The following is a 19440-nucleotide window of genomic DNA, read 5'->3' on the forward strand; positions in this document are numbered from 1 at the left end:
TTCAACATCACGAGGATTTTAGACTGACCAGGATGTCAGTGTTTCGGTGAAGTCAATTACTTACTTCTCGATAACTGAGTTGCAGTGCAACAGTTAGCAGTGGCAGTGCTATGGGCAGCATGATGCAGCATGTTGAGAGGGAGTTGCAGTATGGGCAGTAGTACACGAAGCAACAGTGTTGTGGATGTGGGGCAGCAATACAAGAAGCAGCATTGCAGTGGATGTGGGGCAGAAGTACAGGAAGCAGCATTGCAGTGGATGTGGGGCTACAGGCCAAGCATCAACAGAGAGGATTGATGCGGAGGATCAGTGTGATGCTTCTATGGTGAAGCATTGCTAGAGCACATTCCTCGCTAAGAGGGAGTGTTGATTTTTGATAGCATTGGATGTGCTCTAGCCATGAAATTTGGTGGAGAGGCTAAGGCACATGAGATCTCCAAGACCCAAAAATCGTTTGGAGAAATTCCATCCGAATGAAGGGATCTTAAAATAATGAATATTTTTAATGGGCCCCTAAGTCTAAACTTAGGAAAATAAAAATATTAATGTGTATTAATATAAATGGGTGAGAAAGTTCTAAGTGACGAGGATCAAGCTAGTTCTAATATTAGCTGTTGATTAGGGACTTAATCTCGACCGTTGAATCGTCAACAGGAAAAGTATAAGAGGAGGCTTGAGGGTTAGTTGGAGACACACCAAGAGAGATCAAGAATTCGATTTTCTAGGGCGAGGTTTGCTGAGGAAATCGAGTTAGTGATTAGTTGCAGCGAGGGGCAGTTCAACAAGGGATTTTCATCCGACGCTGAAGAATGCATAGCAGAGAGGCAGGGCAGTGCAGGAGAGACAGCGCAGGCCCTAGAAGCGCTGACGCAGAGGTAGCAGGAACTGACGTAGAGGACGCAAAAGGCCGTAGAGGTTGACACAGAAGCTGTAGAGGCTGATGCAGGTAGTGCAGAGGGCCATAGAGGCTGACGTAGGTAGTGCAGAGGGCCGTAGAGGCAGACGCTGGGCTTCAGAGGCAGCGCTAGGAAATTCTGTGGGGCAGATTGAGTGTAGATCAACTGGGAGAGGGTGACGCAGTTACTGAAGTGTGACGCAGTTCTAGAGCAGTGCTTGGAGCAGCTTTCACTGTCCAACACAAGGAACAACCAGAGTCAATGTGGGGTTGATCATTCAGTTGCTGATTTGCCGGAATATCTGTCTCCAGATAGAGATATTATTGCCGAGGACATTCTCTGTTGGGTGAGCCAATTCTGGAACCCTAGTTGTTTTCACGAAATCTGCTTAATAATAAAACCCTCATATATGCTGCACCGGTTTTCCTGCATTGGGTTTTTTCGGGGACAACTGTCCAAAAATAATAGTGTCCTTTGTGTTATTGTTTCTGTTTACTTTAGTGCATGATCTGTATATCTGTGAACGCTGCATTTGTGTTTACTTCGATCTTTATACAATTAAATAACTTGTTAATGTAAAGAACAAGTAGGAGATAGTAAACCAGAAATTACAGTAGGGGTTTCTGATGTGTTACATTCAGGAATTTTCACACACTACATTTGGGAGTTGTTGTCGCACAGATTGACACGACAACGCTCAGACCGGGGGCTGTCACTCTGATCCCCGATCCCTCTGTTTAAGCCTATCTCCCGCGGCTAAGGGGGGTAGACCCTATGAGATGATGAAAACCAACTGTGAACCAGCTGGGTTGGGAGACACGAAAGGAAACCAGCACTAAATAGATTTTATTAATTTAATGGACCAGTGCCTTGTGGGCTTGATCTTTAAACAGTTATTTACTAGATGTTGCAGAGATGTAAACCATGTACAGCAATCATTTACCATCAAACAACTTGAACGATGCAAGATACCCAGTAAAACCACAATGTTCTTATAATGATTAAAGCTCAATAACGATATCCAGCAATTAAAAGAAACTTCGAAAGATGAATTGCTTTAAACAACCACGCAATTATGAACATTAACCAGATATCATATTCATGCAGCGAATCTTCAAAATGATCATTCATGTGCAGACTCGCATAAAATGATAAACATTCATTCCACATCAAAAATTTTAGCCTCAGCAGAAAAGATAAAATGTGATAAAATCCCCGAGCCAAGACTGAATCTGGCAAAAATTTCCAAAATATTTTTTTACGCTTTTCAAAATAAAACAAGACTATAAAGTCTAAATAAAAAGGTTTTTTGATTTTTTTTCCTTTTTTTTTATGACTAATAAAACTAAAATTTAGATCTAAAAACAAAACTTTAATAAAACTAAAATCTAGTCTAAAACTAAAGTAAAAAGTTATTAAATCTAAAATTAGAAAATAATTAAAATCTACATAAAAAAAAGGAACTCTTTTTAAGCATTTTATTTTTATGATTCTAAATTCAAAGTTTAAATAAAACAAAAGCTAAAGGAAATGAAACTAAAACAACGATTATAGTTCTAACTTAAAAAAGGATTAAATAAAACCTAAATCTAAAACTTAATAAATAAATTTAAACTATGAAAATCGATTTATATATATATATATTTTTTTTGTAAAACCTAAAACTGAAAAACAGACCTACGCTATAAAAAGCCGATGAAGACTAAACCTACGCTATAATCTGAATAATAAAGAAAAAAAATCAAAGTCTGAATTCGTATAACCCAAAAAAAACGCAAGACGCAGGCAGACTTATGTATAATGAAATTCGAAAACGAAAATATCTTACTGCTCGACGCAAATGAGGACCTGGCTCGCATGAAAAAATTGAAACGTGCTCTTGCAGGCTTGTGATGGCAGCCGAGAAACGCAGGAAGTTCGCAGGCTTAAGGCCTTGAGAAACTGGACGGCGGCATAAAAAAAATGATATGCAGATCAACGTGAGGTGCAGCGAAAACACGCTTCCACAAAGAGGAAATTCGCGTTTAATTTTGCCTTTGTTTGCAGACGTGATGTTTTTTTTTTTACAGCCACGCCCAATCTTACTCGCGTTGTATATGCTTGCAGGTCCACAGAAGTTTCGATAGCACAAAAGGGAAGAAATATGACTGTGTAGGTGACTGCGTGGGCGTGTAAAAGAATTGAGGACTGCAGAAATGGAATTTACGCAGGGTTCTAGCACTGGATGTGACGTGAGCGGTGTGATAATATCCGTGGATGATGAAGGATTTCAGATGGATTGCAGGCTTCACGTGAGGGATGAGGGGATGGTCAGGGCTTTGCAGTGTCCAGTAATACTCAATCGCTGAATCCTCCGACGTGTGGTGTATCGTTGCAGGTCCAAAATTCCAATTTCTTCCAAATAATTTAAAGAAAACAAGGAACAGCAAGCAGACTGCCCAGAAAACAATGAAGCTCTTCACAAATTTTATGTCTGAAATTTCTCTGCTCCAAAGCACCTGTAACCTGTAGAGGAAAGGAAAACCCTAATATAATATATGCACAGAACAAAATTGAAAACCCCAGATCAGCTAAACAATTTACAACTTTTGACTCTTAAAAAGCCAGATTGATCAATAATCGGCAGTAATATTATCAAAAAATTCAGATTTACTATGAAAAGCCTCAGAAAATCTCTCATGCAATTTAGAAAAATAAACTGAATGATAAACCTGGGATCAAAACTAGCTGGGCTCTGCAAGAAATGCTTGCAGGAGTTGGCTGGTTCAGCCGAGAACTTTCCCAAACGCCCATTGGTCTTCTTTAATAAGGGTTTCCTGCACAGCTCATTTCAACCGTCAATAAAGAGAGAAAAAACAATACTAGATCTCAACAGCAATGGAGATACCTGCCATTACTTCAGAAAACCTAATACCATTCAAACCCTAACATGTGAACAAGACACCTGTGCTCAACAATACTCTATAATAAGCTGTTACTAATGGCTGAAAATCAAAATATGCAGAAAATAAAATAGCTCACAGCACTTCCAGAGAGTAACACCAGCAAGATTTGAACCCCAAAGTCTTTCTTTATTAGCAGCAGAAAAGTTTACAAGAGAGCTTCTTCAACACAAGACTCCAAGATCGAATGATCTCAAATGACCCCTAGCACCCTGTTTAAAGGAAAAGATCCCAACAGCTAGTTCAAGTGATCCATGTCAAAATGATCTCGACCGTCGATGAGGATCAATATATCTCTTGATCTCATCCGTCAAATTTTTAATGTATTAAAAAATTGAAATTTTGCATTTATTTACTCAAAATATTATTATTTTATTATTTTTAGGTTTTTTTACTTTATTATATTTTTTATTATTATTTTTTATATTTTTATTTATTTATTATTTTTTAATTTATTTTTAAATGGATCCTTGAACTTAGCTTTTGGGAAAATTACCTAGGACCTAGGACTTAGGACTTATGAGGGGATTAAAACATTTCTTATCCCTCAAGACACTTTACATCATGACTTTTATAACTTTACATCCTAAGGGGGGAAAACCCATTTGACATAGACCCTCATAAACCACCCAGTTCTGCGACACAACTATAATCTAGCAGATTAACACACTAGGATTCTAGTGACAAAATCCATCCCGGCTTTGGGGTTAGGCTGAAGGAAAACTCTGCCGATCATGGATCGGTGAGACCAAAAACCTTTCGGGACATAGATTATCACTTAGAAAATTAGGTCCACCTAGGCAATTTACAGACATGACTCATATCTGCTAAGATTATTTACAATTTATACATGCAGACTAGGTCAACAGAAATTGATCAAGCTATCGATGACTGAAGGATGGCACGGACATGTCGATCAAGCGCTACTCTTTTTGCAAAGAAAAAGGGGGTGTACTGCTATGGGCGGTTGACCGGTAGTGGTCAACATCTGGCTCTACTTGGGGACACGTTGCTGCACTGTAGGAATGTGAGAATCCAGAATCCGCATCCACGCAACACACAAGAAAAATAAGTAGCGTCCATTCAAAAATCATCATATAACATTTAAGCACATAAAAGATAGAAGCTCTTTAACTATGAAAAGTAAATCTAATCTAAAACAGAAATAAAATGCTGAAATGACAAGGAGTAGGGATAGAAATACAATACAAAGGATGCCGTATGGCATCAGATATCATCTTTAAAGAACAGCTTCAGCATTTGGCCATTCGCTAGTAGATCAAGTGGTTCGCCATCCAGTCTGCTCAAGTGGAATGAGTTTGGTCCAGTTATATCTCGAATGATGTAAGGTCCCAGCCACAAACTGTCAAACTTCTTATGTTTTCCTGGTTTCTCATTCTTGCGGTCCCAAAGCAATACCATATCTCCCACCTGCAAAGATCTAGATCGAGAAAATTTATCAAAGCTTTTCTTAATGTTAGATTGATTTTTACATATGGCATCAAAAGCTGTCCTACGAGCTTCATCTAACTCCACAATCTGATCTATTCTATTCTGAACAACATCTTTATTAGTAGAAAATTTCTGGAGGAGTTGATAAGCTGGCAATTTGAGGTGCACAGGTAAAGTTACATCCAAGCCATAAACTAATTCAAAGGGAGATTTACCAGTAGCTTTCTTCTTAGTGATTCTATCTGCCCATAAAGCATACTTGATTTTGCTGTCCCATGATCTCTTATTATCTCCTACTATCTTCTTGATAATGGTTATGATATTCTTGTTACTTGATTCAGCCAGACCATTACCCTGAGGATAGTAATTTGACGAATGAGATAAGACAATGCCATACTTAAAACAAAAAGATGAAAACTCTAAAGAACTAAAAGCTTTGGCATTGTCAGTAGTGATCTTAGCGGGGACAACAAATCTAGTAATGATGTTACTTTCAATGAAATCCATAATAACCTTTTCAGTGGCATTCTTAGCAGGAATGGCTTCAACCCATTTAGTAAAATAATCCGTAGTAGTCAAAATCCATGAGTAGCCATTGCTAGAATTTTCATGGAACTTCCCTATGAAGTCCAGACCCTAATGCTGAAAAGGTGCCTCTACAATGACAGGTTGTAGAGGCAGGGCAACAAGCTTCTGCTTCCCAGTGAATAGTTGACAGGCTTGACAGGCTCTAACAAACTTGTGCACATCAGAAAAGATTGAAGGCCAATAATAGCCAGCTCTCAGGATTTTGTGGGCGGTAGTTATAGCTGCATAATGACCACCACAAAATCCTGAATGAAACTCAGAGATTAATTTCTTGGACTCAACGTCGTCAACACACCTAAGCACTATGCCTTCAGGATTTCTCCATCCAAGGCCATCCTTCATAAGGCAATACTTAGTGGCTTTTAGTCTAAGGGCCCTTCTCTTATGAGCGACTAAATGGTTAGGACATGCAAGATTCATCAAGTAATAAACTATGTCCTTGTACCACTCATGCTCTCCTAATCTTTGGAACTCCGGCGAAGATAGATCGCTAAGACAGAACAAACCAAGAGTCTTTTCATTACCTTCAGTTAACATCTGAGCTAAACCTTGGCCTTTGACCAGCTTGGTGGGTCTGATCTCTAAATCATATTCCTGTATTTTAGTAACCCACCTAGCACGAGTCCCTAAGCAATCAGTTTGAGTTAATATATCCTTGACAGCAGAATGTGGGACGAAAGCAATGATTTTAGAATAACCCACATAAGTTTTAAAGTGCTTAAGAGACTTGACCAGGGCATAAGCCTGCTTTTCCATGGTATTGTACTTCAATTCGGAATTTTGAAGTGCTCTACTCATGAAAGCAATAGGCTGCTTGTGACCATCTTTATTCTTTTGAAGCAGGACACCAACAATGGTATCTTCGGAAGCGAAAGAAAAAATCATGAAATCCTTGGAATAATCGGGACTAACTAAGATAGGAGCTCTTGCGATAGCACATTTGATTTCTTGGAAAGCCTTTTTGCCATCTTCTTGCCAAACAAATTTCGCATCTTTCTTTAGAAGATTTTGAATAGGCTTAGCTATTTCTGCGTAATTTGGAATAAACCTTCTAATAAAATTTATCTTTCCGAGGAAAGACTGAAGGGATTTAAGATTATGAGGGAGAGGAATCTTTTGGATTGCTTCAATCCTTTCAGGATCAATTTTGATTCCTTCCTTAGAAATGATATGGCCGAGTAATTTCCCTTCCGTTACTCCAAAAACAGACTTAGCTGGATTCAAAGAAATCCCGTATTCTCTACATCTATCAAAAACCTGCCTAAGATGATTTACATGATTGGTACCATCTTTAGAGAAAACAGTAAGATCATCTTGGTAAATTTCAATAAATTTCCCGATTAACCCTTTGAAGGCATAATCCATAGCCCTTTGGAATGTAGCCCTAGCGTTTGTTAATCCAAAAGGCATTCTGATGTATTCAGAGGTACCCCATGGTGTGGTGAACATGGTTTTATGACGATCTTCTTTCTTAACCCATACCTGATTGTACCCAGAAAAACCATCTAGCAGCGACATCATTCCAGAACCGGTTACTCTTTGCAATAAAGTCTCCATGTTTGGCAAAGGGTAATTGTCCTTTTTGCATGCTAGATTGAGGTTTCGAAAATCGACACACAGCCTTATCGTACCATTCTTTTTCCTAACAATCACCAGATTCGAACACCATGTCGAATGCCTTGTCTGAGTGATAATCCCTGCTGCAAGCATTTTCGCAACTTCTTTCTGAACCAAGGGGGCTAATTTAGGATTAATTTGCCTAAGTTTATGACGAAAGGGTTTAGCATTTTCATCCTTTAAGGGGATAGTATGTTCCATGACATATTCCCTATAGCCCTTTAATTCGTCGTAAGAAAAGGCTAAAATATCTCGATATTCGCGAAGTAAATCAATTAACCTTTTTCTTTCCTCCACAGTAGTACCTCTACCAATTTTAATGATCTTTGGGTTTTTAGAAGTACCAATGTTTATTTCGAGATATTCACCTGGGTCCATCTTATTTTCTTCTCTCAGCTTCGTGGCATCATGCCGATCAAAATGTTGCTCTAAGGCAACCACGTTCCTAGGAGTAGGATTTATGATATGCTCATGATTTAAAGATCCATCCTCCTCAGAAACTATCCGGAAATCCTCAAACTCATCCAAACTATTAAGAAAACGAATGACTTGCTTTTCATCATTGAAGACCTGCCAATGCTCTGAGTTATCTGGAACAGATGGTCTGAATATTACTTCCATTTTGATCTTGTCGTTAATTAGCTCATCAGATAACTGGAAAGTAGTAGCAGCTACGACAAGTTCATCTGCCAAACTATTCTGCTCTCTTGGAATTGCTTCGAGGTCAAGGGCGTCAAAATGCTCCATAGTATCCCACACAGCATTTCTATAGTTTCTTAATCTTTGATTTCTGCATGTGAATTTATTTTTAAGCTGCATGATAACTAAATCAGAATCCCCTTTAATGCTAAGCAATTTAAACTTCAAGGACTTGGCCAACTCAAGCCCCAACAATATAGCCTCATATTCAGCGACATTGTTGGTTGCTTCAAATTCTAATCGATAGGCAAACTTGAAAATGTGACCAAGGGGAGATTTAAGCACTATCCCAACACCTTTACCAGCCCTAGATGATGCACCATCGAAGTACATATACCAAACTTTATCCTTGAGACCCCTAATCTTATCATCGGGAGGAATTATAAAATTAGACATGATGGCATAGTTCCCAATGTCAGATTGCTCTTTGATTATTTCGTTGTGAGGTCTCTTAGGATCTTCAACATGAAATTTTCTTTCGAGCTCTCTATTTAGTCTTACAAAACCATCACCCCTAGGAGAAGGAATCATGGCATATGACCAATTCATTTGAATACTTCCTCCTAGATCAGAGGCCCACTTTCTAGATAACAGCATACCCCAGGCATCAGGCACATCCACAACAACAATATCCATGACAACCATGATGTCTAGGTAAACTGAAAGATGAACTTGTAAATCTTTGATTAAACCATGCACTTCGATTTTCTTAGAATCCATGGCGCATATATTATAGTAGGGTCTAGAAACTCTTAAGTTAAGCTGTTCCATGACCCTTTTAGTCATTACACAAGCTGATGCACCAGAATCCAACATGCAATTATTCAATTTATACCCATTAACTAATAAGGTGATAAAGAAAGGTTGATGATCTTTGTTATCAGCATCTAAGCTTTGCAGATATATAGGAGCATCATGATAGTCAACTTCCCGAGTCTTCTTTTGAGAAGTATTGACTTGAGGACCTTGAATCGCTTTTAGTAACTTGTCTCTTTGGGAAGGGATTTTAGCAATCTCGGAGACAGGAACCTAGATTTTAGCATTGTTATACCAACTTCCCAAATTGACATCTATTCCAGAGTTTACACCAGGGTTAAAAGTTCGAAGGGGAATTTGATTCCCACTTTGATCTTTATCCCTTCTTTGATAGGTCAAACCCTTATCTCTAGCAATTTCCAAGATTTGCTCGCGAGAGGGCTTTTCACCATATAACCTAGCCAAAATATCATCTTCATTTTCAAGGTTATTTATACTAAAAGCTGATGAAGGATTCTCAACATCACGACTTTTTTCCTTGACCTCTATCCAATCATCCATAGACAAAGGAAACTTGCTGCCTACTACATTTATTTGATCACCTGTTCCAAACATTCCATTCTCTAAAATTCTTCTAACGATGGGACAAGTGGCCTCTTCATGAAGAGCATCGCAAACCCGACAATAAGGAGGAGCATTATCAATCAAATTAGTTAACGGATTAGGAGGTCTCTGCTCACTAGATTGACCTTTCCTTTGCCAATTGTTATTTCTATTATTATTATTTCGAGGTTGAAAATTCTGCGTTTGCGATCTTTCCATTTGGATCAACCTATTCTGCAAAGTGGTTATCTCCTTATTATGATTAATTTCCATAGTTTCAATTTTTTGAAGCAATTTGAGAACAAGCTCACTTTCAGGTTCTTGAACTGCTTTCCCTTTAGGTTCCTTTAGTTTTGTAGCAGCCCTATCGAAACCTGGGATCTCAGAGTTCCCAGATGCGGCCTTGTCCTTTTCAAGCTCTATAGCTAAGGCTTGGCAATCTCTGTAATCATTAAGTTTAGCACGCCTTAATTCATAAGATGGCTCAGGACTAAAGGCATCAATGTAAAAATCTTGGACAGTTTTATCTGTAGGTTTATAGTCTTGAGGTAATTCTCTAACAATACCATTAAACCTTTTATTAAATTCTTCAACAGTTTCATCCGCTGTCTTTTTTATTAGGCTAAGAGCTTTTACGAGGTGTCTTCCTTCTCTCTTATCTCCATATTTTTCTTTAAATGCATTAATGATCGACTGTAAGGAGTTAAATGAATTCTGAGGTTTTTCTGCAAACCAATCATAAGCATCGCCTCCTAGAGTTAAGATGAAAAGAGTCATTCTGACATCCTCATGATCAAAATCAGCGGATCTTGCGTACTTAGCCATCCATATGCTAAAATCTCGCAAATGAGAGTTAGCACTAATCGCATTATTTCCTTGAAAGTTAGGCAATTTATCGATCCCAATAGATGGAATATTGTTGGGATATCCTGGAATGTTAGAAAAATCACAAGGGGCATACATATCCATGATGCTGTGCCTAACTTGACCTTTAAAAAGCAAATGAATATCAGAGAGGGCTTCTTGTCCAAGGTTTACAAGAAGTGTACGAGAAGCGAGTTTGTGTAATCGTACCCTGAGGACCTTTTCAGGATCAGGAGTTGGATTGCACAGACTGCTTGGATGTCTTCTAGTGTACACTCTTGAAGATAATATATGAAGTGGAGTCGCCACCTGAACAAGAAGTAAAACACGAAAAAGCTTGAGATGAAAGAACCCAGGACATAAAAAATCTATCCCCGGCAACAACGCCAAAAAATGTTGTCGCACAGATTGACACGACAACGCTCAGACCGGGGGCTGTCACTCTGATCCCCGATCCCTCCGTTTAAGCCTATCTCCCGCGGCCAAGGGGGGTAGACCCTATGAGATGATGAAAACCAACTGTGAACCAGTTGGGTTGGGAGACACGAAAGGAAACCAACACTAAATAGATTTTATTAATTTAATTGACCAGTGCCTTGTGGGCTTGATGTTTAAACAGTTATTTACTAGATGTTGCAGAGATGTAAACCATGTACAACAATCATTTACCATCAAACAACTTGAACGATGCAAGATATCCAGTAAAACCACAATGTTCTTATAATGATTAAAGCTCAATAACGATATCCAGCGATTAAAAAAAACTTCGAAAGATGAACGCAATTAGGAACATTAACCAGATATCATATTCATGCAGCTAATCTTCAAAATGATCATTCATGTGCAGACTCGCATAAAATGATAAACATTCATTCCACATCAAAAATTTTAGCCTTAGCAGAAAAGATAAAATGTGATAAAATCCCTGAGCCAAGACTGAATCTGGCAAAAATTTCCAAAATATTTTTTTACGCTTTTCAAAATAAAACAAGACTATAAAGTCTAAATAAAAAGGTTTTTTGATTTTTTTTCCTTATTTATTTATTTATTATTATTTTTTTATGATGTTTTATGATTAATAAAACTAAAATTTAGATCTAAAAACAAAACTTTAATAAAACTAAAATCTAGTCTAAAACTAAAGTAAAAAGTTATTAAATCTAAAATTAGAAAATAATTAAAATCTACATAAAAAAGGAACTCTTTTTAAGCTTTTTATTTTTATGATTCTAAATTCAAAGTTTAAATAAAACAAAAGCTAAAGGAAATGAAACTAAAACAACGATTATAGTTCTAACTTAAAAAAAGATTAAATAAAACCTAAATCTAAAACTTAATAAATAAATTTAAACTATGAAAATCGATTTATATATATATTATTTTGTAAAACCTAAACTGAAAAACAGACCTATGCTATAAAAAGCCGATGAAGACTAAACCTACGCTATAATCTGAATAATAAAGAAAAAAATCAAAGTCTGAATTCGTATAACCCAAAAAAAACGCAGGACGCAGGCAGACTTATGTATAATGAAATTCGAAAACGAAAATTTCTTACTGCTCGACGCAAATGAGGACCTGGCCCGTATGAAAAAATTGAAACGTGCTCTTGCAGGCTTGTGATGGCAGCCAAGAAACGCAGGAAGTTCGCAGGCTTAAGGCGTTGAGAAACTGGACGGCGGCATAAAAAAAATGATATGCAGATCAGCGTGAGGAGCAACGAATACACGCTTCCACAAAGAGGAAATTCGCGTTTTCTTTGCCTTTGTTTGCAGACGCGATGTTTTTTTTTGACAGCCATGCCCAATCTTACCCACGTCGTATATGCTTGAAGGTCCACAGAAGTTTCGATAGCACAAAAGGGAAGAAATATGACTGCGTAGGTGACTGCGTGGGCGTGTAAAAGAATTGAGGACCGCAGAAATGGAATTTACGCAGGGTTCTAGCACTGGATGTGACGTGAGCGGTGTGATAATATCCGTGGGTGATGAAGGATTTCAGATGGATTGCAGGCTTCACGTGAGGGACGAGGGGATGGTCAGGGCTTTGCAGTGTCCAGTAATACTCAATGGCTGAATCCTCCGACGTGTGGTGTATCGTTGCAGGTCCAAAATTCCAATTTCTTCTAAATAATTTAAAGAAAACACAGAACAACAAGCAGACTGCCCAGAAAACAATGAAGCCCTTCACAAATTTTATGTTTGAAATTTCTCTGCTCCAAAGCACCTGTAACCTGTAGAGGAAAGGAAAACCCTAATATAATATATGCACAGAACAAAATTGAAAACCCCAGATCAGCTAAACAATTTACAGCTTTTGACTCTTAAAAAGCCAGATTGATCAATAATCGGCAGTAATATTATCAAAAAATTCAGATTTACTATGAAAAGCCTCAGAAAATCTCTCATGCAATTTAGAAAAATAAACTGAATGATAAACCCGGGTTCAAAACTAGTTGGGCTCTGCAAGAAATGCTTGCGGGAGTTGGCTGGTTCAACCGAGAACTTTCCCAAACGCCCACTGGTCTTCTTTAATAAGGGTTTCCTGCACAGCTCATTTCAACCGTCAATAAAGAGAGAAAAAACAATACTAGATCTCAACAGCAATGGAGATACCTGCCATTACTTCAGAAAACCTAATACCATTCAAACCCTAACATGTGAACAAGACACCTGTGCTCAACAGTACTCTATAATAAGCTGTTACTAATGGCTGAAAATCAAAATATGCAGAAAATAAAATAGCTCACAACACTTCCAGAGAGTAACACCAGCAAGATTTGAACCCCAAAGTCTTTCTTTATTAGCAGCAGAAAAGTTTACAAGAGAGCTTCTTCAGCACAAGACTCCAAGATCGAATGATCTCAAATGACCCCTAGCACCCTATTTAAAGGAAAAGATCCCAACAGCTAGTTCAAGTGATCCATGTCAAAATGATCTCGACCGTCGATGAGGATCAAGATATCTCTTGATCTCATCCGTCGAATTTTTAATGTATTAAAAAATTGAAATTCTGCATTTGTTTACTCAAAATATTATTATTTTATTATTTTTAGGTTTTATTACTTTATTATTTTTTTTATATTTTTATATTTTTATATTTTTATTTATTTATTATTTTTTAATTTATTTTTAAATGGATCCTTGAACTTAGCTTTTGGGAAAATTACCTAGGACCTAGGACTTAGGACTTATGAGGGGATTAAAACATTTCTTATCCCTCAAGACATTTTACATCATGACTTTTACAACTTTACATCCCAAGGGGGGAAATCCCATTTGACATAGACCCTCATAAACCACCCAGTTCTGCGACACAACTATAATCTAGCAGATTAACACACTAAGATTCTCCTAAGATTCTAGTGACAAAATCCATCCCGGCTTTGGGGTTAGGCTGAAGGAAAACTCTGCCGATCATGGATCAGTGAGACGAAAAACCTTCCGGGACGTAGATTATCACTTAGAAAATTAGGTCCACCTAGGCAATTTACAGACATGACTCATATCTGCTAATATTATTTACAATTTATACATGCAGACTGGGTCAACATAAATTGATCAAGCTGTGGATGACTGAAGGATGGCACGGACATGTCGATCAAGCGCTACCCTTTTTGCAAAGAAAAAGGGGGTGTACTGCTATGGGCGGTTGACCGGCAGTGGTCAACAGGAGTTACCCGGGATTTTTTCCAGCAATTCGTGGAGATTTTCTAGCAGGTTTGGTGCAGAAAGGGAAGTACGCATCACTTGGAGGAGCTGGTTGTGGAGCAGAGAATTCATTGGGCTTTTTGGAAGTAATTTGGGTCACCATTTGCTGGAGATTTGGACCGTTAGCTAGGCATGATTTTGAGGGAGTTTGCTGTGCCATTGAACCATCATTAGGGACTACGTGGGCCTGCGCAGTGGTGAATTTATGCCACACGTGGGAGCTTTGGAGAAGGCTTATTTGGGTGCTGGGGTGAGCTGACATTTGTTGAGACTTCTGGAGGGGAATTTCGCTAGGCCTTGCTGCCATTTTGGGGATCTCAAACAGTGTTATTTTCTGGAGGGCCGATTTTCCCAGCAGTTGGAGCATGGAGGAGAGCGTGGAAATTTGGGCTAATTTCAGAGGTCAGCTTTAGACCAAACCCTTTCTGGGTTTTGGTGGGTTATTTTTGGGGAGACGGGTTAATTTCCCAAGATTTTCTGAGCACCGGAGGAGGGCCAAACAACAGTTTCTTCCAGCCAGCAGTGCAGTTTTCTGGGTCCAGCGCATAGCATTTGTGGGGAGCATCTTCCTAGCAGCTGAGCAAGCATTTTCATCACCTGGGCCTTGTTAGCTTGCCTTGGGCAAGCCCAGGTGCATACATTCCGAGCTTATATTGTACCCCCTTTGCATTATAATAAAATGGCTCAGTTCTGTGCAATTTTTGGAGTATTTCCGAGTGTTTAATTTTGTGTGAAATTTTTGTGCTGCTTTTGCTATGCATGCTTTGTTTATCATTGTTAATTTTCCTTAGGGATATTACACGATCTAGTAAAAAGGTTTTGTCATGCAAAATATTATGGAATCTAGATTTATTCTGATTCAACCTTACATTTTACCTAGTTCAAAACATGGAAATCATTAGTAAGATCTGTTCTCTCTTAATACATGCATGGAGAAGACCCTGCATCAGTGATGCCTCTGGGTGTGATAGTGCCAGAATGACATAGGCATTTGGGTTCCAGTTTCCATGAGATACATGAACATGGCTCTGTGCTTAATGGATTTAGTAAACTTTAGTTACATTATTCTCTTCTAGATTAGGATTTTCCTTATTACTAACGTTTCCTTTTTTGTTTTCTTTTTTTGAAGTGATCGGGCGATTTTTGGTGCCAAGGATATTGGTTTCTCATCAATAAGAACCAGCTCTTCTGTTAGTTCAGGAGACATATCTTTAGAAACAGCTGCAGAAGCACAGTCAGAAGGTTTATGGCGCAGAGCAGTATCATCTGGTGCTTTTACCCCATTAGAGAAAAAGGCTTTTGGAATTTCTGATGACATGTAAGTTTTTGCTTGGACTTGTATTCAGATACTGTTTATTTTCCTAATTTCAGTGCTTGTTTTCTCTCTGAGAATTTGTGTTTCAAGTTATTTTCAGCATGATGCTCAGTTAATCTTTGTCTCTCAATTATCATTCTTTTGACAGATATGCAGCGGGACTGCTTTTAGCATATATGGCATTCATCCCTTTGTGTGAAAAAGAAAGTATTGATGGTCCATCCTTGCAGGTTGGAGATAACCACGCTAATCTGGCTAGAACTTTCTGTTGCTTTACATTGTTACCTATGCTATTTTACAGCTAAGGAAAATCTCTTGGAAGTTAAAAGCCTTTTTTTTTAAGACAGGGAACTAATGGTGCTTTTCTCATCAATTTACAGAGGCTTTTGGAGAGTACTTTTCAACTTGATATACAGGCAGTCAGAGAGTATGCTTCTATATTTATGCAAATCATTTTCCGCTCTGGTTCATTGAAATGGTTGTTTGAGATATATTAGTTACATATGCTGATGACACAGTTACAAAATATTCTCCTTCCTAATTTATGTCATGAACCTTCTCAAAATTTATGGAGATATTTTTATCCAGGTATTGTCAAGCCGATGACCGCTGGTCAGAAGCAGTGAATTTCCTTGATCTTGATGATAGAGCTGGTTGGGAATTGCTCCAGGTATGCATGGACATTTATACTTTTATCTTATGTGTTTCAAAGTAGTTCCATCAGTGTCTAGTTCAATTCTGCTTTCAAGAATATTTCCTTTAAATGCATTGAAATTTGGAAACCAAGGAGTGAACACCAAAGAGAAATGAACACTGAAGAGAAGCAACTCACAAATAAAAAAAAAACAGTGAACACTAAAGAGAAACAACTCACAAATGAAAAAGAGAGACAGTGAGGTTTATGTGGTAAAATCCTTAGAGAAGAAATCATCCATGGAGAAACCAAAAAGTTGTATTGCGGCTCATGAAAGAAATGCTACACCTACTACAATACTTTACTTTCCATCATGTGGCATCACATTGGTGTTTGGCCATTATTGAAGGATATTCCTCCATGATCTTTAAAATAGATATCATATACCAATAAGATGAAAGGACATGGATCAAGACTGTTGGATCACCCATGCACAAGACAGATTGGTACTGTGAAATACAAAAGTACAAAAGCACATTTTATTTGTACATTAGATCAAGTTGGTCTTAAGCAATTACCTAATGTCTAATATCCTGGCATCTTTCCTTAATGATAACTTGGGATAGGATGATGGATTTACAAAGTGACAAGGAGAAGGAAGGAGGCATTACACCTACATCCTGTTAATGACAACTTCCTACACAACTAACATAACCAAATATATAGAAGGATGTCTTATTGAGTGTTTACTATTGAGTGCTTTGATGCTGAACCAAATGCCTTGTGTTACCGCTTGTAACCCGCCAAAAAAGTGGGCAACCCCATAGGAGAAATTTTTTGTACTTCTTTGGATAGCCAGCCAGCCAACAACCCTACATTTCTTAGTACATGATATTATGCCATAATCCTCTACCATTTGCATCGATCATACACCTCTCACCATGCGGCATTCCTCTTGAAGGAAGGTGGGTCATCATTTGGCAGATACTTTAACCATATTGAAATCACGTGCTTTTACTTAATGTTTGTGGCATTTTGACATGGATTAAGGGGTGATCTAGATGATTGACTAATTTTGACTATAATTCTATTTTCTCACTTTATTAGTGAGGTTAGTTTTTGACCCTAGACCTATTGCTGCAAAATCTAGCAGGCCTTGGAGAGGGAAACCCTACAAGGTATAAACTAGACAATGGGACAACAATAGGGTAGAGGCCCAATGTCACCTTAGCCAGAACCCCCCGCTCTGTATAGATTTTCACCGATGGGAGGAGTCCTGGTAGAAGAGAGATCACTTAAAGTAGATATGCTATGGATAGGGTATAAAGTGACCTTGCTAGAGCTCATTCAAGAGAGAGGCACAATAATGGTTCAAGGCTTCAAAGAAGAAAATCACTCTCAAAGAAAAGCCCTAGAAAAAGGGCTCAAGACCTAGGGTTTTGAGGTTTTTGATGATAATAGGTGCTCACAAGGTCAAGACCAAAGGGAAAGGGTTTCTTACAATGAAAATCAGCTATTCCAAGGCTCATGAAACCCTCAAGAAAGTCCTTAAGTTGAGAGAATGAAGACTAGGGTTTCCCTCTTAGGGAAAACACCTAGGGCAAGAGAATTTATGGACAAAATTTGAGTGGATGCCCACCAAATTGAGAGATTTTGTGGAAAATCAAGTCAACTTGATGTTTAGGCTCTCAAACCTCGAAAAATCCTCTTCCCTAGAAATTCGCACCAAGCCCTAGTTTCTCCTTTATCCTTGAAAGGATTGAAATTTTAGAGGGAGAGAAAATGGATAAGATTTTAGATTGATCACCAAAGACTTGGACTAGTGCCTTGTCCCTTGGGTATATGAAATCATGGATGTCAAATATAGGCCAATCTTGCTCTTAAGGAGGCTGAATGATGGTGCATCGTTTCAGGCGCGACCCAAGATGTGGGCAAGGGGAGGGGGAGGCTAACCCTATGTGGACCTAGTGGACACATGCGGACCCGAACGGGAAAAGAGATGAATGGGGCTCAAATGAGTGGAAAGTGAGTAGTGTAGGTGGTGTCAGGAAGTCCCCCGGTGCTAAGGGTGAGATCTCCGAACGGAGACACTCGATGCACTAAACAGTGCTGCAGACATGCTAAACAACCAGCGTGCTCTAAGTCGAAATGATTAGCTCAAATGCAACATAATCGAATGATCAAAATGAGGAGGCTTCTCTCTCCTTTATAGCATTGGTCTCTCCCCAAACCCTAAGGCCCACCTCCTCCAACGTAGCCTCTCTCTTGCCACGTGTTCCTTCTCCATCTGCGCAGTCCCTCCAAGTGTCTACGTGGGCCCCTTCTCTACGTGGTCCTTGGGCCCCCTTGGCTCCCCTTTTAAGTTACAACGTTGTGCTACTAGGGAGTGACTTTATTCATAAAGTGAGTTATGTCCCCCTTTCCTCACCTTTTTATTTATAAATAACTATAGAAGGCAAAATTGAGCAAAATCGAATATTCCAATTAGCCATGGCTAATTAGGAATATTACACGGCGTCAACATTTATGAGGCTTACGGCTCACACATGTGGGCATTTATGGCATGCTTTATCATTGAGCTAGTGGGTTGGCTTGTAACCCAAGGTTTATTTGTTGTCAAACTTATTTTGGGGGCTTCATTAGCTAAAATTAATTGAGGTAGACCTCATATAAATAGAGGTCACCTCATTGTTGTATCTAATCATCACTTGTGGAGTATTTCAGCCTCCTTAGAGGAATTGGCCTAGCTGATGTGACTTGTATTCTTGTGGAGATGTGATCTATTGTGGATAATTTTTCTCTTGGAGACTAGCTCTTGTTGTGGAGACATCACTTTGGGATAGTAAAGGACTTGTTCATGCATATCTTGTCTTTCCCTTTTTCGTTAATTTCCCTAATAATTCATTATTTAATTATATTTAAACTAATTTTAGTTTTATTGTTCTATTCAACGTTAATTAAACTTATTGTCAATTATTATATTAATAACATTTCTCTAACCTCTTTTCTAACAATTTTTAATCTTTTTCAATAAATTTTATTACATTATATCATTGATTTTGAAAATAAATCATAAATTAATAAATAAATATTACTTTATTCTATTAAAATGAAAATAAATAATAAGTTATTAAATAAATTAATATTTTATCCCATTAATTAATTCCTATTTCATAACAACCTTCTCTCAATCACTAGTTCATAACAGCTAATTATGGGCCAAGATGCATCTCTGCTATTTAAACAATTTGGAAGATTGGTTTTTTCACCTTTGTCCTGAGGATGAACCACATTAGTTGGTTCGAAACGTCGACCAAAATTCAATGATGTGATTAATCCGAAAGACAATCTCTTTATCAATATG

General features: G+C 38.2%; 1 protein-coding gene across 6 annotated transcripts in view; it reads left to right on the forward strand.

The window, feature by feature from the left end:
* LOC149250798 (Protein kinase superfamily protein) overlaps positions 1–19440 on the forward strand; it is a 351978-nt gene that overhangs the window by 213093 nt on the left and 119445 nt on the right. For all 6 annotated transcript variants that reach the window (XR_016266837.1, XM_089459238.1, XM_089459241.1 and 3 more), the window contains exons 8-11: positions 15257–15445; positions 15591–15672; positions 15823–15869; positions 16031–16112. Coding sequence is in view for 5 of the 6 variants with exons in the window: in XM_089459238.1 (XP_089315364.1) it covers positions 15257–15445; positions 15591–15672; positions 15823–15869; positions 16031–16112 (400 nt within the window). In the remaining variant the exon portion in view is untranslated. The remainder of the gene's footprint in view (positions 1–15256; positions 15446–15590; positions 15673–15822; positions 15870–16030; positions 16113–19440) is intronic.

The sequence above is a fragment of the Pinus tabuliformis genome, chromosome 7 (genome assembly GCF_031772625.1).
Source record: "Pinus tabuliformis cultivar Carrire ecotype Pingquan chromosome 7, CPIR1, whole genome shotgun sequence".
In the NCBI taxonomy this organism is placed as follows: Eukaryota; Viridiplantae; Streptophyta; class Pinopsida; order Pinales; family Pinaceae; genus Pinus; species Pinus tabuliformis.